We start from the raw sequence: 22,775 nt of genomic DNA, 5'->3' as shown, positions 1-22,775 counted from the left end.
TCACATAAGCATAGTATCGGTTGTTTACCTTGAAAAAGAAATCTTTGAGATTAAATACCATTATTCTGGATAGAAAACCTTTCCCTAGCAGGCTTCTCTATGGTGTAAAATAGATTCATTTCTTTCATATTTCTTGCATACAACTTTTTAGGAATCCATCTACATATTATGTGAAGTGAATTGTTCTTCATTAAAAAGTCTTGTCAGAAAAACTGAGTTGTATGAGCAGTGAATATACATATATATGGTGCATGGTGGCACTGAATGAATCATTATTATGGGGTTTTATTAAGTTTGAGATTCTAGAACAGAATTAAAGTATAACAGATTTGTTTTTCATAAAGGATGTAGCAACTGCTTGGTCTCCAGAGGGACCAAAGAGGAAGTGGGAATGAATAAACATAATTTCAGCAGCATCTTGGCAGAGTCTATGGAGGAGGAGACCCAAGAAAATGGAAACAAATGTCTTCTTGACTTGACATCAGCTTTGTTCATAACAAACAATCAATCATAATGGTGATGATTATGGTCCCATGTAAGGCATGAGTACCCATAGTGATCTACAAAGAAGAAACCACTTGTAGAAAAAGGAGAGTTCCCTAGAAGATGTTTTAAATGGACAGATCCACAAGAAAATGTAGTCTGTTTTTGTAGTGGGGAAAGATAAATGTGGATATTGGGCTGATTTATTGTTTCTCTGTAGCAATGCAATAATTAATATCCTGGATCCTCGAAGTGGTTTTTCAATAGAGAAGACCAAATTATTTCTAAATTCGAGTTTCACATCTCGTTGGTTACTTAGTTACTGTTACCGGAATGATTATATGACATGAAGTTTAGCTTCCTGATTAATCATACAGCACTCATTATCAAGATAACTTATTTCATGGCAGATAGAATTAAAATTCCTGTTTTACAAAGGCTTTTAAGAATCTTACCTCTTATACTCCAAGAGTAAGTATGGGACATGTGAAAGTTCCTGGGCCAGGGATTGAACCCAAGCCACAGCAGTGACAATCCTGAATCCTTAAATTCCTATTTTTAAAAATTTGTAATTACTTGATGCAATGATTTGACCCAACAATCCCCTGTGCCTCTCTGTGGAGTGCAGCAGGTAACTAAAGCACCATCAATCTGTCAAACCCAGAGCAACTGTTAAAAAAACACCCAGGCCCTTTTTTTCTCCCAATTTGGACGTTGGTTACACAACAGCTGTTTGCAGAGATACAGGTGAAAATTATGTAAATACTGCCATATCCCTTTAAAAATGGAATAAATCATTTTCTACATGCAGTGTGTGAATTAGCATATTTATTCTCTAACACCTGCCAAATATATATTTCCCTGTACATGTACAGAGAATAGGGACTGGAGGAGCATAAAGCCTTTCCAGAGTTTTGCATGGTTATAGACAATGTTCTATAGAGTGAAGTGTGTGTGAATTTTTTTCTCACATATATAAAAGAAATGTCAAAAAAAACTTGCATACGGTTCAACTTGAGGACTTCATTTGGCATTAGACACAGAATTTTGACGTGGGAGATATTTCTAAAAGAATCTCATCTCTTTTTAGTGGCTGTGAAAAAAACGACTTGGAAATACTAGAAAGCGTCTCATCATTAGTTTACACCTCTAATGAGGCCATGATATAGAAAGAAGGAAAGAAAAAGAACACACATTTATAAGGAGAGTTAGGTGATTTCTTATCTGATGGATTTTTATAACATGGTAAGAAATTAACTCTAACCACCATGCAGTGCTAATATATTCTGAATATATTTAGAGGCAGGTGTTTCGTAGATAGTATAGTGAGTTTTTCCCCCCACATGCTAGAAGTTGAGTATTTTGTGTAGATTATGAGCCCTCTGAGGACAAAAATTCTGTCTTCTATTAAACCATTATTTTTCTTATCAACTGACCATATTCTGCAAATAGCTTTCTGTGGAATTCTAACTTGGTAAATATGGCAGCACAGAAAGTCTAGGGAAACGTCTTTTGTTTCTTAATGGAAGACACAATTTAAAAATAAAACTTTGTGGGCCAGAATCATGAGAAAATAACTGCATTAATAATAAACCTAATTTTATTACTACTTGCTTATAAAAGTTAATATAAATGGTTTTGAGCATAACTTTTAGGAGAATAGTTTCTTGCTAGCTGGTAATGCTTATTATTCCCAAGATTTCTGGAAATGCAGCCCCTAATTGACAATTTTTTAATATGATTTCTGAGTTCTTTTTCTAAAATTACATTTATTTATTTGCCATTCAGAATATTTAAATGATGATTTTTTTATAGTAGCTTCGTTGAGAAAAAATTCACTCTATTTTCATTTTTTAAAGTTCTATTGATGTATAGTTGATTTACAACGTTTTGATAATTTCTGCTATACAGCAAAGTGAATCAGTTATACATATATAAATTCACTCTTTAAAATATACAATTTGGTAATTTTTAGTATATTTACAAAGTTGCACAACCATCACCACAATCTAATTCCGGAAACTTTTCATCACTTCCAAAAGAAACACTGTGCCATGAGTAGTCATTCCCTATTGAATTATTTTTAATGGAATAAAGTCAATTGAGGTAAATGGAGCTACTCTAAGGTGTAAAATCAGGGAGTGTCAGTGATGTATAAAAACTTTGGTTGCAACGATGGCTCTTTCATAGTCACTGTCATGGTTTAATTTAGAGTGTTGGCTGCCAAATGTCTTGCTGAAAGTGATGATTTACATATATGCATAAATGGTTTTCTTCAATATGTTTTTGTTTTTGTTTTTTTTTTTTTTTTGTCTTTTTGTCATTTCTTGGGCTGCTCCCATGGCATATGGAGGTTCCCAGGCTAGGGGTCCAATCGGAGCTGTAGCTGCCAGCCTATGTCAGAGCCACAGCAATGCGGGATCCGAGCTGCGTCTGCGACCTACACCACAGCTCACAGCAACGCCAGATCCTTAACCCACTGAGCAAGGGCAGGGATTGAACCTGCAACCTCATGGTTCCTAGTCTGATTCTTTAACCACTGTGCCACGACAGGAAATCCTTCATATGTGTTTTTATATTTCTCTATAGGAGAGGACTCAGAGAGGCAATCTAAATGGAAGGAAAGGCTACAAACTTTTAAAGCTGACCCTGCATACCCTCTCTTGTCTATTCTGAGTATATTGGGGGTTTTTTTTTTGTTTGTTTTTTTGCCTGGTTTAGGGGAGGGAGTGTTGGGGTGTTAATTAAGAGTCTTAATCTCTCAGCTTTGCCTAAAAGCGAGTTATTCTCTGTACTTGCTTATTTATTTGAGTAGTTTCATTTTGGCTCATGGAGATCATCGGGGGTCTAAAGCTACTTCAGGAACACTTGTGTTCATGCAGACATCCTTGTCAGGCCACACTGTGTCCTAGAGAAGGACAATTTAGGATTCCTACTGGCTGCTTTTTCCACTCAAGTTTTTGGAAATGCTCACCCTACTTGTTTGGAACCTCTGATTTCCTGATTTTACTAAGTAGTCAGCTTGGACCTCCTGTGTTTCCCACTCTCAGCACCCACTCCCCAAGGTCCACAGCTGATCCTGATCACTTTCCTTCCAACCAAGGCTGTAACTTGACCATAATTCCTAGCATCCCCTTCTGGAAATCTACCACACAAGACTAGCAGTCAGAATTTAAGATCTCCCTTCTATGACTCTCACCTCTTTTTGTTTGTGTTTTGGTTTTGTTTTTGATATGATTTAAGAATCACTGATAATTTTATTTCATTCTCATTTTTGCTTTTTTCCTGAAGTGTGTCATTCCTACTAGTGTTTTTCAATTAGAGGACAAATCCCTTGAAGCTAAGAGCCCTATCTGTGTATATTTCCTTGATTAGCTGTGAGTACAGGCAGCTCTCAGGCTTAAAAAAATGCCTTGGAATAAAGCAAATGGATATTTTTAACTGTTCACTTCCTGATCTTGTATTAGGGTCTGAAGAAAGTGCTTGAGGGTGACTGAGGGACTGAGTCTACACTATTACCTTACTAATCATTTCTTATTTACTTGAATTTTTTTCTGAGAGAGCAACCATAATTGAGGAATATGTTTCCAACATGCAAAATAAGTTGTATCTTTCCATAAGCAACCTTCTAATTGGGCTCCTGCAGCCATGCAGCTTGCATATGGTACTTAGGAGTCAATTAAAGCACCCCAACAAGCAATTACGGGTTTATTGTTTAATGCAATTTCCACAGCTCATGCTGTGCCACTCAGAAGTTGCCTATATGTCATTCAGCATGTAATAATAAGCACACATTTTATTCAAATGATAGTTTTGAAGAATGGGACCTCCAAATACTGAGCTTTCACATGCTAGGCCTGGCACAGGAAGAGAAAAAAAAATACAAGGGGAAAACGAAAAGCCTTGGAATATGGCAAGAACTGGCTTTCAATTCCAAATTGACTCATTTGGATAACAGCAAGTGAAAATATCTTCTCGACTATATATAATTGTCACAGAAATGGAATGGCCAGGGCATCCACTGAGAGAATGAGAGAACGTGGAAGAACTGGTAGGTTGAGCTCAGGTGATTGACATCCAAAGGGGAAGGGCCTGGAACTGATCCTTGAGTGGAGAAGTTGGCTTAGTCAGGCCGAGGTGACACTAGTATCCATGCCTGAGAAATGCCGTGCTCGGAAGCCTCCTTCTCGGTTTGCACTTAAGCTGCCAGGGCTCCTGGCCCTGCCCCACCCCAGTGCTGGCTACCTGGGGTGGCTACCCGAAAGGATTGGAGTAGTCCCTCCCACTCCTCTGTGGCCAGTGTAATTGGGCAAACAAGCCAGGAAGGCTATTCCATGCAGCATCTGAGAGCCTGTGTTGTTGTGCACCCCGACCCTGGCAGCTCTTGGCTCATGAAGTGGACTGTGAGGGTGGTTCATGGTTGTTGTCACTCACAGTGGACAGTTCAGAGCAGGATGAAAAAGACATACTTGCTGTGAAAGAGAGCTTAGACTCGACTTTCTGTTCTAGGACACAGAACTTCCTATTCCTTCCAGCTCTTCTCATCCTGTCTCAATTTCAGTAATTCTCTAAAGAAATTGTCCCTTTCTTCACTCATGAAGCCAACAATTAAAGTGTTAACAGTTGGATGGGGGAAAGTGGCTTTGCATTTCACATGGCTCAGACTGACCCAAATCTCAGTATCTGTCATTAGGATGCACTTTTTTTGGTCTTCTTAGGGCTACACCTATGGCATATGGAGGTTCCCAGGCTAGGGATCAAATTGGAGCTGTAGGTGCTGGCCTATGCCACAGCCACAGCAACATCAGATCTGAGCTGTGTCTGTGACCTCACCATAGCTCACAGCAATGCTGGATCCTTAACCCATTGAGCGAGGCCAGAGGTAGAACATCCTGTGTCCTCCTGGATGCTAGTCAGATTCTTTTCCACTGAGTTATGATGGGAACTCCCTAGAAAGCACTTTTGTTTAAGATAGATGGACATTCTTATAGATTGTTCATCTTAAATGAGAAATATTTCCACCTGTCCACTTGTTTTCCCTAAGAGTACCTAACAGAATGTGGAGAGAGTAGTTCTAACAGTTGTCTGGGTGGCTAAGGGAAGCCAGGCAGGGTGTTTGAAAAATGAAATAATTAAACAGAACCAAACCAACCTGGTGTGAGAGCAGGGACTGGGAAAGTTATGGTTAAACCTGATTGTGTTAACTCTGTTTTTCTTCTTGTTATTGGAAGTAGATAAGGTAAGCTTGGTTCACATTCCAGTGAATGAAACTCTGAGTGCATCAGAGCAGGAAAACATACCTTTGTTCTGTGGTGTAAGCTGGCTGAGCCCCCTCCCCCGCCCAAAATGCCCAAGTCCTAATCCCCAGAACCTGTGACTACCTTACATTACACGGCAAAAGGGATCTTGCAGATGTGACTGATTATGGGACCTGAGGTGGAGCGAGGTTGCTGGATTACCCAGGTGGATCCAATATGATCACAACAGACCTTATAGGTGGGAAGTGGGAAGCACTTTGATGACGAAAGCAGAGACGTGATAATGCCATATTCTTGGCTTTGAAGGCTGAGGAAGGTGCTGGGAGAGAAAAAGTAGACAGCCACTGAAGCTGGAAATGGCAATGTACCTGATTATTCCTAGAGCCTCCGCAAAAAAAAAAAAAAAACAACCCTACTGACATCGTAATTTTAGCCGGGGCAACTGATTTCGGACTTCTGACTCCTAGAATTGTAAGAAAAAATTCTGTTCTTTTAAGCTGTTAAATATTTGGGAATTTGTTACATTGGCAACAGAAGAACAATAACACCCTGGAAACATAGTGATACACACACACACACACACACACACACACACACACACACACACATCTCATAGGTCTTTTCTTAAACTGAGGGACCAATGATGTTGGGCTATCCAGTAGAGCACCTAAGTCCTTTAGCACCTGGCACCCTCCTCTCCCAAAGGTGCATTGCCCAATGACCCCTGCCTCCTTCTTTATGGTGGGGCTTCAGAGAATCTCTCTATGATTTTGGGGCACCTTAATGTGTGTCCTTCGTTATTAGGAGAGACATCCGTACCCTGGCCAGTCACAGGCTGGGCTGTCCAGGGCATTAGTACCTAGTGGTAAAGCTTGTATATGGCAGGCTTCATATTTTTTCAGTGCTTTTTAATGTGGATCCTTAGTCCAATCAGATTCCTCTCTCTGCATCCTGTCTATCATGTGTGGCTTCAGGGAAAGGGAGAGGATCAAGCCACTCCAGGAGGGTGATGGATGCTATGCAGGGGAAGTGTCTGTAAAACAGGAAGAATAAAAAGCTCTCCTCTTCTTACTAGGATGGGTGATTGGTGGAAAAAGAGAAAAATGTGGGGGAGGGGAAGTGGAGCAGAAGGGACATGTGTTACAGTTTTCCCTGACTCAGGGCTGATATTTTAGAGGTGGAGAGTTTCGCTAGGGAAACAGAAGAAAGCTGAAGTTTTTCTGATCCATGTCCTGTCTGAGACTCTTAGAAGAGATGCCCTACAGGAGCACTTCTCCAGCAGGAGCGCCTTAATGTCTCCTCAAATACTTCCTGAGTTTCCTGTGCTAAAGATTCTTCAGCAGTGCCCACATACCCAAGGAAGGTATGGTAGCTGCTGATGCCAGCAAGCTTCACAGGAGAATCTGCCCTGACTCTCCCATGACACGGATCACGGGGCCCTAGCAGGTACCCAGCTGTGCTGAGGCCTCATCAGCTTAGAGGACAGTGCCCCTGATCATCCTGAGAGGGAGTCAATCATGAGTCTTTCAACCTGAGATGAGACTTTAGTGGTGGATGTCACCAGGGCAAGCAGCCACCCAGTGGATGGGGGCCACACTTATTGCAGATGCTGGAAAAGACCCAGAGTGTTTATGAAGGACCTTCTTGCAGATCTGAGACCCCTGCTTGGGTGCCCCAGGCACCCGGCTACTATCCTGGAGGGGCCTAGTTAGACCTGCTGTATAAGGAAATCTACTCGCTATACTGTGACAACCTATATGGCAAAAGAATCTGAAAAAGAATGGATATGTGTATAACTGAAACACCTTGCAGAAATTAACACAACATTGTCAATCAACTATTCTTCAATAAAATATTTAAAAAATGAGAAGACAGGGAGTTCCCACTGTGGCTCAGTAGATGAAGAACCCGACATGGTGTCAGTGAGGATGTGGGTTTGATCCCTGGCCCCACTCAGGGCGTTAAGGAGCCAGCATTGCTGTGGCTGTGGTGTAGGCTGGCAGCTGCAGCTCTGATTCAACCCCTAGCCCGGGAACTTCCATTTGCTGCAGGTGCAGCCCTTTAAAGAAGAAAAAATAAACTGCATGTTGAGCTGAAAATAATTATTTTAACTAGGAAGGAAAAGAAGTAAAATGTCTCAAACCGTAATAGCTTTAATTGGCCTTTGTACCTTTCCTGATTACTTACCAGGAAGGGAGCACTTAGGAAAGATTGCGTCTTTCTTAATGAAGTGATTGGAGTGGAGTGCAGGTCTGCCCTTAGACTCAGCAAGAGGTGACCTGCCTTGGCCTCCATGCCTTAGGGGGTCCTTCTCTGGCCCCCTTCCAGCCTGTTCCTTTGCAAATATGAGGACCCCTCACTGGGGCCCCTGCTCCCCCATTCATCATCCTCTTATATAATTCTGCCCAGTTGTCAGGAGCTTGGAGTTCCCTACCCTAACTGCTCTTCAAGAAATTAACAGGGCGTCTTCTTTGAATCTTACCTCTGGGGAAAGCTTACACTACTTCTGTGTGCACCCCAGGCCTGAAAGGTGGATGGGGTGGCCAGTTTATGAACTGAGCTCTGGGGCATTGGCTGTTGGGCCCACTCACAAGTGCAAAAAGACCCCTCTGGTTGTAGAATACAGCTGGGAGGGAGATGAGAAGAGGGCTGGCCTGGGCCCACAATCCCTGTGCTGTCACATTCCAGCTGGAACCTCCAAGTCATCCCAGAATTTTTCTTAGATTCTGATATTTCAAGTCATATAGACATGTATGTTAAGTAGAATTAAAGTCATCTATTACAAGTTTGTGAATTTCGGTTATAACTTCTACCTCTTTAGACTTGTGGTTTGTGACCTCCTCTTGTATTACAACACTAGACTTTCCATGTGCTAGGGGCAACCTGGCATTGCACCATTAAATCAGTGATCTCACTACACAGACATGGAACATGTCATTACAAGTGTAATGAGCATTATCAAGGGAGAGGTAAAGGGTCTTAGAAAGTGTTCATTGGTTACAAACCCGGTTAGTGTCCATGAGGACTCACTCAGTGAGTTAGAGATCTGGCATTGCAGTGAGCTGTGGTGTAGGTCACAGATGTGGCTCAGCTCCCACATTGCTGTGGTATAGGCCAGCAGCTGCAGCCCCCAATTTGACCCCTAGCCTGTGAACTTCCATATGCCATGGGTGTGGCCCCAGAAAAACAAAAACAAAGCAAAACAAAAAAGAAGGTGCATAGCAAGGGCAGGAAGCCAGCCTGTCATATTGTGTGTTCCTCTTATACAGGCATAATAAGGTGTGACAAGCCCCTGGCCAGGCTCATGTCTGCACTGGGTGCATCCTATTCACCCTTTGTATGTCCCCTCTGTCCTGGAAAGCTCCTGACTGCTCAGTGCCTAAGTCTCCAGAGCCATGCTCTTGTAGAACCTAGGGTGGAGTGAAATTTTATTTCCATGTTTCTTTTATCTGTGCATCCCAGGCCACTAGTGCAGGGTCTGCCATGTAGAACACGTTGCCTATGGTCCTAGCTGAGCATTGGCTGCCCACCCTCCCCGCTCCTATCCTTGATGTGCTAATACCTTGAGCTCTGTCCCTGAACTGAAGCAGTTCATGATTGCAGGACAGCAAACTAGTAGAGCCCTTCTATTTTTCTAGCATGTCACCCTCATTTCCTGGAAATCATGACCTCTTGAAAGAAATTCTTCGTATCCTTTCTTATCAGCTATTAGAGTTGAACTTGTGTTGGGGTGACTTCAGGAAAGTAATGTGGATGGCCTTGGTGAACTGATGAACGTGAACTGATCTGAAGTAGCGAGCTTCAATGCTTACTTTGTCTTTCCAGGTAGAACATTATCACTTCTTATCATAAGGTCAGCAACCCCTATCCTCTTCATATTATAATTGAAAAGAAGACCAACTTATCATGGCATGTCTGACTCTCAGAGTCTAGAGGTGATAGGGGGCAGAAAGACTAGCCATTTAGTATTAGTTAATAATCTGCTGATTTCAGTCATCATTAAAGTCTAGGAAAGCTGCCTAACCAGCCCACGTTAATAGCCATTGTCTTCAAAAAATTAGCTGTGAGATGAATGGAGAATTTATATAGGTCCTTGCTTTATTTCTTTTCCAAATTCTTAGATAATTTTACATTTCCTGCCAGGCCAATCCTTTTCATGCTGCTAGAATTGAAAAGAATCACATAATAGGGGAAAGCAATTAGTAACTCTTTTCCCCATTTTGGTGGCTTCTTCCCAAGGCTCAGGCTGTGTCATGATTAAGAGAGAGATAAAGCTGAACTCAAGTCTATGTGTTTTGTATACTGCTAAACACTTTGAATAGAAAAATGTGACCTCAGGCATTACAGAGACCTTTGGAGGATTTCAACCACCTGCTTTCCTGTCATTCCTTAAGGAGAATACCCAGCTGTTCCAGGCAGCTATTCTGAGAGCTTTCTGTCCAAAGCTTGAGAGAGCTCAATTTCAGACAACACACAGCCAGATTGTTCTGCAGCTATTTGAGCTAATTTTACCTGAGAGTACAATTTTCCTCCAGTAAAGACAGCAATACTTCAAGTTTAATAAATAAAATATAATTAAGCATTGAATTTCCCTTCTTTGTCAATGATTCATTCTAGGTAGAACTAACTATATAACAGGAATGGTCTGTAGTAAATGCCTCTTCCTTGCCTGATGGAAAGACCTTTCCCGCTAGGATATTACAGTACTTTAAATACTGAAAAGCACCAAAAAGGAAATCTTTTCTCCTGATTGTGACCTGCAAGTGATGTGCTTTGATCCAAAAGACCCAGAGTTCAACTAAATAGCAGATATCTGACAGGTAAATTCTCTGTAATGCCTTATTTTTCTCCTGCTTGCCCCTTACACTCCTTTCTATTCAAGATGGAAGTACTTACTTTTCTCTTATATACCAGGATTTCCCCACTGGTTACTGCCATTAGGAAAACTGCAATATTGTACTACTATTTTCTGTCTACCTGCCTGTCACTGCTGCTACTATAGTCTCCTGAAAGCTATATTATTTCTCTGTACATATATATCTGCTTACACTCACATGCAATGCTTTTTATAATTATTTATAGTTCCTTATATATATTTTGTGACCAAGCGAACGGTTGGTTGGATGAATAAATGGGTCAGTTTCAATAAGGTCTATTAGGGCAGAAATGTAGTAAATATCCATGTGCATTAGCTGTCTAGTGTCTAGACCACCAGGAAGGTAGAGAAAGTTACCTTTAGAAGGTTTATTCTTAATGCCAGAGCATAAGCTATTTTTTAAATTTTATCGAAGTATAGTTGACTGACAATGTTGTGTTAATTTCAGGGGACAGCAAAGTGAATCAGTTATACATATTCTTCTTCAGATTCTTTTCCTATGTAGGTTATTACAGAATATGGAGTAGAGTTCCCTGTGCTATACAATAGGTTCTTGTTAGTTGTATATTTTATGTATACCAGCATATATATGTTAATCCCAAACTCCTAATTCATCCCTCCCTACCACATTTCCCCTTGGGTAACCATATGTTTGATGTTGAAATCTATGAGTCTGCTTCTGTTTTGTAAATAAATTATTTTGCATCCTTTTTATTAGATTCCTCATATGAGTGATATCATATGATATTTGTCTTTCTCTGTTTGACTTACTCAATTTATTATAATAATCTCTAGGTCCATCCACATTGCTGAAAATGTCATTATTTTGTTCTTTTTATGGCTGAATAGTATTTCATTGTATATATGTACCACATTTTTGTCTATTCTTCTATTGATGGACATTTAGGTTGCTTCCATGTCTTGGCTATTATAAATAGCACTGCAATGAACATTTTAGGATTATGGTTTTCTCCAGATATACATGCCCAGGAGTTGGATTGCTGGGTCAAATGGTAACTCTATTTTTAGTTTTTTGAGGAACCTCCATACTGTTTTCCATAGTGCTTGTACCAATTTACATTCCCACCAACGGTGTAGGAGGGTTCCCTTTTTCTACACTGTCTCCAGCATTTATTGTTGCAGAAATTTTGATGATGGCCATTATGACTGGTGTGAGGTAATACCTTTTGTAGTATTGATTTGCATATCTCTAATAGTGATGGTGGGCAACTTTTCATGTGTTTTTTGGCCATCTGTATGTCTTCTTTGGAGAAATGTCTGTTTAGAACTTATGACCATTTTTTGATTGGGTTGTTTGTCTTCTTGATATTGTGCTGCTTGAATTGTTTGTATATTTTGGAGATTAATCTCTAGTCAGTTGCTTCATTTGCAAATATTTTCTCCCCTTCTATGGGTTGTCTTTTTGTTTTGGTTATGATTTCCTTTGCTGTGCAAAAACTTTTAAGTTTGATTAGGTCCCATTTGTTTACTTTTGTTCTATTCTAGGAGGTGGATCCAAAATGATATTGCTGAGATTTATGTCAAAGTGTTCTGCCTATATTTTCTAAGAGTTTATAATATCTGGCCTTAAGTTTAGGCCTTTAATCTATTTTGAATTGTGTTTGTCTGTTTATTTTGCATGTATGGTGTTAGGGAGTATTCTAATTTCATTCTTTTACATGTGGCTATCCACTTTTCCCAGCACCACGTAATGAAGAGACCGGCTTTTCTCCATTGTATATTCTTGCTCCTTTGTCATAGATTAGTTGACAACAGATGTGTGGATTTATCTCTGGGCTGTCTCTCCTGTTCCACTGATACACATTTCTGTTTGTGTGTGTGTGTGTGTGTGTGTGTGTGTGTGTGTGTGTGTGTGCCATTACCATACTGTTTCAATAATTGTAGCTTTGTAGTATAGGCTAAAGTCAGGAAGCCTGATTCTTCTAGTTGTGTTTTTCTTTTTCAGGATTGCTTTGACTATTCAGGATCTTTTTTGTTTCTATACATATTTAACAATGTTTTGGGAGGTCCTGTTGTGAATCTGACTAGTATCCATGAGGATGCAGGTTTGATCCCTGGCCTCACTCAGTGGGTTAAGGATCTGGCATTGCCATGAGCTGTGGTGTAGGTCACAGATATGGCTCAGATCTGGCTGTGGTGTAGGCTGGCAGCTACAACTCTAATTGGACCCCTAGCCTGGGAACCTCCATATATGGTAAGTGCAAACCTTAAAAAAAAAAAAAAAAAGAAAGAAAAGAAAAGTTTTGTTCTAGTTCTATGAAAAATCCCATTTGTAATTTGATAGGGATTGTATTGAATCTATATTGAATCTATAAATTGCCTTGATTAGTATAGTCTTTTTAACATTTTAAGAGTATTTATTCTTCCAATCTAAAAACATGGATGGTATATCTTTCCATCTATTTGTGTCATGTTCAGTTTCTTTCATCAGCATCTTATAGTTTTCAGAGCACAGGTCTTTTTCCTCTTTATGTGGGTTTATTTCTAGGTATTTTATTCTTTTTAATGTGATGGTAGATGGGATTGTTTCTGCCTTATGTTTAGTAATTAAGCTCAAATAGTTCTAATGGTTCTAAAAGCTTTGCTATATGACTCAGTATTACTTAGATGTTAAAATTCTTATAAATTCAGCATAGGCACAGAGGAACATGACAGCTGTTTCTGTTGTATAGGACCACACCCAGCAAGTGAGGTGTAAATATGGCCAACACTCTTTTGTGTAAATATTCACTCTTTTCTCATTAAACTCTGTAAGTGATGAGGATTTTTATTTTTGTGCTTCTGGAAAGAATTCCCAGTAAAGCTTAGATTTCAGTTACTATTCCTGGATTACTATCTTATATTATTTTTATAGACACTAAGTAGAATGCTCAAGTGTCACTTGGAAATGTAACAATATCCTTGGCAGGGCCATGCAGTCTTTAGAAGAGGCTACTGACTTCAACATTATAATTTAAGGGAGGTTCCGATCACATTTCTTAGGGGTCAAGAAGGTTTGAGAGGATTTGGAAAATTCTTCCTGAACCAAGACAAGTGATGGTGGGATCTTCTTTCAAGCCATGTGTTACATTTCATTTCTGAAAGCCTTCCTCATAATAAAAGATAACTCTCCAGGAAGATGTATCAAGTGCTTATTAGTTCTGTACTAAGTAATTCATTTGCCTTAATATATCATATGATGTAGGTATTATCATTCCCATTGTATAGATGAGTTAAATGTCTTAGGAGAGTTTACACAATTTGCCCAAGATAACTAAAAAGACTGGAAGTCATTCTTAGTTCTCTTAGACACCAAGACCCACAATTTGGTAAATTCACTCTACCTACTACCTCAGACTTGGTCCTCAAAAGAAATTATCTGACTTAAGGAGTCTATACACATTTAATATTGGTCACAGAACTATGTTTTAGGTTAAAAATAACATTTAAAAATATCCTTTACCCATGAGTTGCCCAATGGAAGGGATCTCTGAATTGGGTTTTACCTCTAGCTGCTAGTTATCTCCACTTTCTCTAAATGTCTCCTCTTTACATTTCCTTTGTGTATGTGTCTACTCTTTTTCCTTTGTTGAATTTCCAGTCCTGCATATTATTCACTTGCTGTTCCTTCATTTTTTGCCTATCCTCTAGGCTAGTTCAGTACCCAGCCATTCAATAAATGTTTATTGAATGATTCCTTTTTGACTACAACAGTCCCAAGAAGGAAATTGTTTTATTTATCTTGTTTATGTTTTTGTTTCTAGTGCTTTTTTCATAATTGAAAACAAATTAGAACCTTGAACTTGACGAAATTTGAAAACTATGATACCTGTGCTATATTGATCATTGCAGGCTTTGTCGTGTGTCAGTTGCCACTCACTCTTGAGTTAATTGATCATTAGTAATAACCTAGAGTGGTGGTCTTGAGAATAATATGGATCAAATTTCATGGGACAACTTTTAATGTATTCTTTAGCCCTTAGAATCATGCAATGTCTCCAGTAGACTACAGCATCAGTTTATGCAAGAGTGATGAATCTGATTTGTTCTGTATAATCCTGTTAATGCAGTGAATGTATTAAGGGCATATCTAATATATTGGCTGACATACTGTGATTTTAAGTGTAGTACAGAGTCAGGTGAAAATTCACCCAGATTTCTCATCACCTTTACCCTTCAGATTCTGAGGATAGCCAAGGAAGAAATGAGGTATGTCAAGCAAGAGTGTGTGCATGGATACCTGCTAAAGCTATCAGCCTACTTAATTTAAAACAAAATTTAAAATTAGTTGATTGGAAGATGCAATATTGTTAAGATGCCATATGTGTTAATTAATCTATACATTCAACACAATCCCAATCAAAACTCAAATAAGCTATTTTATAGCTATGATTCTAAAATCTATATGGAAAGCAAAAGACTTAAAGTAACCAAAATAATACTGACTAAGAAGAACAAAGTTGGAGGACCCATGATACTCAATTTCAAGACTATCTATAAAGCTGCATTAATTAAGACAGCAGGGTATTGTCAAAAGAATGGGTGCATAAATAAATGTAACAGAAAAGAGAACAAAGTAGACACTGCAAATACAGTCAATTGATATTTCACAAGAAACAAAGATTGATAATTCCATGGGGTAAAGATAGTCTTTTCATTTGTTTTCCTTCAAGTTTTACTGAGATGTATTTGATACACAGTGCTATATAAGTCCAAGGGGTACACCATAATTTAACTTACATTTTGACTTACCTACATTGTAATAATATAACAATGAATTTATTGACTATCACTAAAAGACACAAATTTAAAGAAATAGAAAAAGTTTGTTCTTGTGAGGTGGACTCTTAGGACTTACTCTCTTAATAACTTTCATAGATAACATACATCAGTGTTAATTATACTTACCATGTTTTACATTAAAACTGTAGTACTTATATTGGAAGTTTGTACCTTTTGACTGCTTTCATCCAATTCCTCTCCCCTTATCCCCACTTCATGTATCCATAATTCTGATCTCTTTTGCTAAAAAAAAATTGTGTATATACATAGATATATATATATAGATATATATATACACACACACATATATATACATACATACATACATATATACACACACACATATATACATACATACATACATACATATATATATATACACACACACACATATATGGGATAATAATAATAATATCCTTGGTTTGGCCATGGGTGAGCATGACACACGATTTTGAGTTTTCTCACAACCCTTTGTTATACGTGCTCTTATTATACTCATTTTAAAGAGGAGACTAAAGAATTAAGAATTTAACTATCTCAGTTCACATAATTCCCAGATGTTTGGAGTTGGAATTTGCTTTCCTTCCACTTGACAACAGTGTCTGTGAATTCTCTCATATGCTATAGTTATTCTTTCTTAGTTTCTTATGCAAAATAGGTCATTTTAGACATTCATAAATCCAGTGCATTACAAATTTCACAGTTTGTATAGCTTAAAAATATCATTGAATGTTTATCATACCTTTCAAATTTTAAACTTATTCCAATGAAATTATAGAAAGTGAACATTTTAAAATAATTTATTATCTTCAGAAAAAATTCTTCATTTGTATATTCATAGAGGTTTTAGTTTTCAAATAACAATGCTTGTTGAAACATTTAAAATTTTAAAACATTTCAAATTCCTCTTTATGTTATTCCGTGCATTGTAATCTTGGAAAAAAAACTAACTTGGCTCAGTAAAAGTCCCCCAAATTGACTCGAAATTAGTTATCTACACATTGAATTCAAATAGCATTTACTTGTACCCTACTTTAAAAAGTATCTTGTTGTATTCATCATTAATGGCTGTAATATTCCCAACAAAGAAAATGCAGGTGATGTTGGCTTGATGTGCAATAGATTTTGTTCATAGGATGTGGATAAAAACAAAAAGTATTCAAAAAAATGAATGGTCCCACCTGCTACAGAGCAGATGTACAAAATGGGAAATATTGTATTGGCATCCATTGTCATAGTAGCTAATTCTTGGTCCTAAAGCTTTGGATACATTTGGCTTTTACCAGTTCATAAATAATAAATATGTAAATAAATAAATAGCTTGGGATGGGTGTATGGATGGTATTCAGATTGACTTGTTCTGTGTTGTGCTTAGAATGAAGGAATTCAGAATGTAAGAGAAATGGGCAACTGAAAGCCCCTATGTACACTTTCCTTATTTATATAAGCAGTTCTTAACAACAATGATCCTAAGCTGTGGTCTCTTAATTCCTTAAAAATTGGTAGATCTTAAAGAACTGTAGTAAAAATGATCCATCATCTCTAGGATGATGAATTGAGCAAAATATCCATTAACACATACCATGTCCAAAGGCATCATGCCAAATGTTGGTGGTAAGCAGACAGGCTGGATCAGAATGACCTTGAACACTTAAAGACAAAAATGTAGGTGGAATTCTCCTTCAGAGATGCTGATGTAGTAGGTCTGAAATTATGTCTTCTCTATATTCTCATAGACATCCCTGGTTAGAAATTAGTTTAGAAGTGTGATTTTCAATGGTGGTGACATTTGACAGTTTGTGGGGTCATTTTGGGTTTTCAAATGTGGGAGGGCATGTGTGCTATTGGCATCTAATGGGTCAAGGCCAGGAACGCTGCTAAATATCTTACAATGCACAAAACACACTCCTGTACCCACAAAATGTAGTAAGCCAATCTAAAATGTCAGTAGTACCAAGGTTGAGACATGCTGGTCTAGAAAATAAGGATACATCCTTCAAGTTCTTAATTAGGATGAATAAAATATGCATGAATAGATCATTCATTCATAATTGAATAAAATAAATGATATTAGCCCAAAGAATCAAATAAAAAATGAAGCAAAATCTCATAAATGTTTTACTTTGAGATTATTAGTTCATGGTATGACTAGAGACATCCTAGTTGAAAAAGTATTTGAGAAATATTGAAGAGTTATCTATGATTGGTAGAATATCTGTAACAGGATTATCTGGATAGATTGTGCCTGTACTTGAAAAAAAAAAAAATGCTTTGAATTTTTAACTGATCCTGAAGTGTTAGGGAAAAACATTTACTTACAGAGAGCAGAATTTTTTTTTTTAAATACTGATTGTCAAGAGAAAGTAGGACCACTTCCATAAGTGCCATTTAAACAAACAAAAATCATATCTAGGAAAAGTTCAGATGGTTTTTGATGGCTTTGTCCTTTTTTTGTTCTCATATTACTCTTTTGCAGATTCCCTTTTCTAGTTTTATGTCATCCCTAGAGGTCAAATACTCACAAGCAGGAATACAATAAATGACTGAATGTTATTTTGGTTGCTGTCAATGCAAGGTTTGGATTAATAATGAAACCAATTAAATTTTCAAATACCTCCACTGGCAACAATACACATTTAATTTCCAGAGAGAAATAAGGTTAGCTGTGTTGGACACCTTTTGCAATCACAGTGATAACCAAATTTTTTCTAACATTGGGGAATTCTGCTATTTTGTCCAAGAACCAGCAGCAGACTGATTTAATTAAAATAGTAACAAAAGAATCCATGTTTTTTAGCTGTCTCATGCATCTCTGATAATAACCAGTCGGCAGAAATGACAGAGTGCCTCAAGCAGACAAATGGTATGCCTCCCCTTGTGCAAGAATGTACAGTCCCGTGTCATGATGACTGCACCTTCACTGCGTGGTCCAAGTTTACGCCCTGCTCCAGAAATTGTGAAACAACTCGAAGTAGACGGCGACAGCTCACAGGTAGGGTGTGCCTTTTACTCTTTAGCTTCAGACAAGTGATACTCTCTTGAACCCATCAAGGAGAAGCTAAATTCCAGAAGAATAGGAAACTGTTTCTGGTATCTCCCTCTCCCCACTCAGCCCCTGCCATCATATATCCCCAGTGCTTATGCTTGGCACATAGTATGTACTCAGTTAATACTTGTGAAACCAGTGAAAGATGTGAACCATTCTATAGCTATGAAGTTCCTCTTGTATAGCTTTATAATCTTTGTAGTCATAAATGGCAATATCCACCACTTTCCTTGGAGTAGCTAGTAACAAGGTTTCTGCTGTTTTTCATGTCATGATCTCAGCAAGCTTGAAAGCAGTCCCACATTTGTTCAGAACATTAAAGGCAGATCTCACCTATATAATCGTCTTTTGCCATTACCTTATAAATAACTTGATATTTTAGAATTTTAGTCATGGAAAGAAAAAATCAAATTACATAATAGATTCTGCTTTGTGGTATATATTAATTATAAGTTCTATCTACATCCTTGAAGTTTAATGGAGATTAAAACAAAGAATAGTTTAATCAAGGCCCTAGAGCGTTTTTTGCCAATAATATACAAGTAATTGATGTAGTAATATACCTTCTTGTCTACATAACTATGCCAGAACTTCTCTTCATTGTATTTTTCTCATGTACGCAGAAAACTAAATTCAGGGAATGAGGACTAAAGGAAAAATTCCTAAATAATAATTGGGATAAGAAAATTTGTGTTAATGTTGAAGAATTAAGCAGAGATGACCATTGTGCTCATAAGCAATTCAAGTGCTAATTCTCTTGGTTTCAAGAATCCTTTTGTTTGAATTCCTTTAACAAAATTTCTGAAACACAAACTATGAGCCCATTCGTAAGTACAGGTGAAACATATAATCATAAACAGAAACATCAAATAAGATATACTATATTTTGATCTCTCTTCTATAAAAATTTGTTCTTATATAATTTCATGCAACATTGCTTACATTTCTAAGAAACAAATTTCTTATAGAGCAACAATATAATAGGATAGAATATATAGGATAGGAATAATTCCAAGTTCAGGGGCAATTTAATAGAAATTGGTTTGTGTTTTCCTGGGTAATGCTTCAGAAGTCATTATCCTAGCAACTCTCTGTAGCAGTGAGAGGAGAGAGAATTTCCTAAAGGAAATTTTTCTTTCCCTAAAGGGGAAAAGAAAGTTTTTAACTAGTGGCCAATTGTTTTCTTTTTCTTTTCTTTCTTTCTTTCTTTTTTTTTTTTTTTTTTTTTTTGAGGTTTGGCAATGACACTTTGTACCTGCAAACTGAAAATGAAAAATATTGAAAATCCTAGGATAGATATTTATTCATTTTACAACCAGTGCAGTTTGTGTTATGAATTATCAAAACCTTAATGAATTTGACTTTTACTTAACATACGCTTTTAATGTAAATACTGAAGAACTCTTACACCTTTTTATGCAAACTCTATCCCAAGAATTACTCAGACTGAAAAACAAGAAGTTCTCTTTTAAATTATTAGCTACTATGCTTTTGCCTACCTAATTGATCTCTGTATGTCTTAGTATCCAGATGACAACTGGCCAGTTTCATGAAATACGAGTTGTTTAAAAAAGAATCAGTCAAATGAATTATTTAGTACTGTTAACTGAAAAAAAAAAAAATCACAATGTGAACATTGTGACTTACGGTTTATCCAGGGTCTTACTGAGGGCATAGCCCTGGAAACAGCCTCTCAGATAGCTCTGAGGAACTGCTCCAAAGAAGTAGGGGGAAGCCTAGTTTATGTGATTTTTTTGTCCTTAGGAATACATGCAGTTAGCACACATCTTGTTGAAAACTTACTGCTAGTTACATAGAACAGAAATCCCAAGTTAATGATCATATTGCTTTTTCTATGTATATAAAGATGTAAGAAATAGGGTTTATTAAAATGCTTCCTGAAATGCATATGTCTAAGTATCTGTTTGTCTGAAGCACAGGTTATCCTGTTACTATCTTTAATTTCTTCTGTCCAAAGCACTGAGTTTACTGTCAGTCAGCAACTACAATAGGTTAATCTTTGTAGAGTTGGATGAAGAGCATCTTTCCTCTTCCCATGTTTGATGTTCACTCCTTTTGGTCATAAATTCAATGAAAGTTTGGGAGGCATTTCATAACCAATTTGTCCCACAGCCCTAGGAAGGCTCATTCTTATATTGAGGGAAGATTTCAATGATATACCTATGATTGGACCAGGACCTCCTAATAATTATCATAAAGGTGAATGACCACCTGTCTTACTAGTCTGTTATGGTCCAGGAAATGAGTCTTCCTTGTTGCTTCTCATATCTGAAGTTATGCTATTATAATTATTTTAATTCTATATAGAACTATATTCCAATCATTTCAAGTCTCTTAGTCATGATTATTTTTGTTAGAGATTCAGTGGGTAACACAAGAATCAGCAGTCTTATAAAATAAGCAGAATACAAGGTATATGGTTAAAAGTATTAATAAAGTCATAATGAGGATTGAAGCCATGAACTTCCAGCATCAAATCAGTTGTTAAGAGATCGCCAAGACCAGGGAGCAGATTGTTGGCGGAAAGCCAACTTTTTTTTTTTTTTTAATGTGGGTCACTAAATGTGTTCTATTATAAGTACAAAATAGGGACCTTTACACTTAAATGATTATGGCCTGGTGTTATCCATACTAATCCATCCCTTAACTGAGGAAGGGTCCTTCCTGATAAGCAGGAGATTTTGGTGTTTGAATGAAATTAAGTTCATCGTTCTATCTGAAGTTGAGTAATCTTAAAAGAAAATTCATATTTATATTAAAAATGTTTATGTTAAAAAGTTTTTAATGGACCATCCATCCAGAGCCTTGGAGAGGAGAAATCCACCAGGGTAAAACCAGAAGTACTGGATGTAGGTAATTGACCATAAGCCAAAAAATTAGATAGATTTTTAAAAATTTCCATATGCCCATGATAGAAAAACATTTGTTTCATGTATTAAAATCCAAGAAGTCAAGATTTGGCATGGCATTTTGGAATAGCTCTCTGATTCTGATGTTGTCATCGTCTCCTCCCCTTTGGGCATCATTTCTTTTCTGTTAGAGCATTGTGTTAAGGTGAGTTTGACCAGTTTTGAAAGGTCAGAATCGTCCCATCTTGATCTTTCTCAGGACACAATTTTCCTTATTTCTCAATTAACTACTTGCAAGTGTAAGCTCCATAAATACACAAACCTGGCAGAGTGTGAGCAGAGGTCTATCTGGTACCACTTCTCATTTGAATGCTTTGTTTCACATTTTAGTGTCTGTTTATCAGGATAAAGTTACTGTTGAAGTGTGTGTTAGGCTGTGTGCTATTTGTGAACTTAACCTCTCGAGGTGGCACCCTAGGGTTATTTCAGTTCTTTCGCATGTCTAAGTTTCTCCCTCAGTGGTCTGAAACGTTCATGTGTGCTTGGAGCACAGGGTGGCCAATCTTCTGTGTGAGTCCCTAGGCCAAACTTCTTTAAATTAATGAATGAATTTCCCTATGAGACCACTGTATGTATGAGGGCTTGCCACTCCTATGAGTTTCCTAGTTGAATAAGAAAGCTGTAACTGGTTGGGAAGAGAGGTGTCCCTTATCTTCTGAGTTGAAAGCTCTCACTTTTATTCAGACAAATCCTGTTAAGCTGTTCAAAGAAAGACATCAGTCCAACCCCTCTACCTAATCACCTAGTCCAAAATTTCAGTGTCTTTCAACTGAGCAACATTCCAGTATCTCTCAACTAAGATAAACCATTCCTTGTTTTTATTTATTTATTTTATTTTTTAATTAAAGCATAATTGATTTACAATGGTGTGCCAATTTCTGGTGTACAGCACAGTGACTCAGTTACACACACACACACACACACACACACTCCTTTTTTCATGTGTACACACACATTCCTTTTATTAAATATTATTTTCCATCATGGTCTATCCCAGGAGATCAGATATAGCTTCCTCTGCTATACAGTAGGACCTTGTTCTTTTTCAACTGAACAAAATCTTCCCAGTGTCTTTTAACTGATTAACCTAGCTGCCTCTGCTTGAACCTAAGTTCAAGGTAAACCTACTCTTCATGGCAAGGAGTTTAACAACCACCAAATAAAACTCATAACTTTCAACCAAGATAGGAGATCCAAGACCCGGGAGAGATATACTTGGACTCCCTGAAGAGGTGGGCAAGCTCAAGGGACCCATGATGGGACCAAGGCTGCAGATACTTGTAGAGTTCAGGCAAAGGAAAACATCTGCTTTGGGTCCCTTTGTGGTCATCAAAACTTTCAATTTAAAGAAAAATGTGCAACATGAGAGTTGTGAGTTAAGCTTTATCCAGGGTCTCACT

General features: G+C 37.7%; 1 protein-coding gene across 10 annotated transcripts in view; it reads left to right on the top strand.

The window, feature by feature from the left end:
- Positions 1-22,775, top strand: part of THSD7B (thrombospondin type 1 domain containing 7B) — a 960,849-nt gene that overhangs the window by 661,871 nt on the left and 276,203 nt on the right. For all 10 annotated transcript variants that reach the window (XR_014830551.1, XR_014830550.1, XR_014830553.1 and 7 more), the window contains one exon: positions 18,197-18,391. Coding sequence is in view for 6 of the 10 variants with exons in the window: in XM_085001332.1 (XP_084857458.1) it covers positions 18,197-18,391 (195 nt within the window). In the remaining 4 variants the exon portion in view is untranslated. The remainder of the gene's footprint in view (positions 1-18,196; positions 18,392-22,775) is intronic.

This window comes from Sus scrofa, chromosome 15 (assembly GCF_054392235.1).
Source record: "Sus scrofa isolate SSC_HxYL_T2T_F1_AM1 chromosome 15, Sscrofa_HxYL_maternal_Yorkshire_Landrace_v2.0, whole genome shotgun sequence".
NCBI lineage: Eukaryota > Metazoa > Chordata > Mammalia > Artiodactyla > Suidae > Sus > Sus scrofa.
Note: the sequence above shows the minus strand (reverse complement) of the source record. Positions and strands in the feature narration are given on the sequence as shown.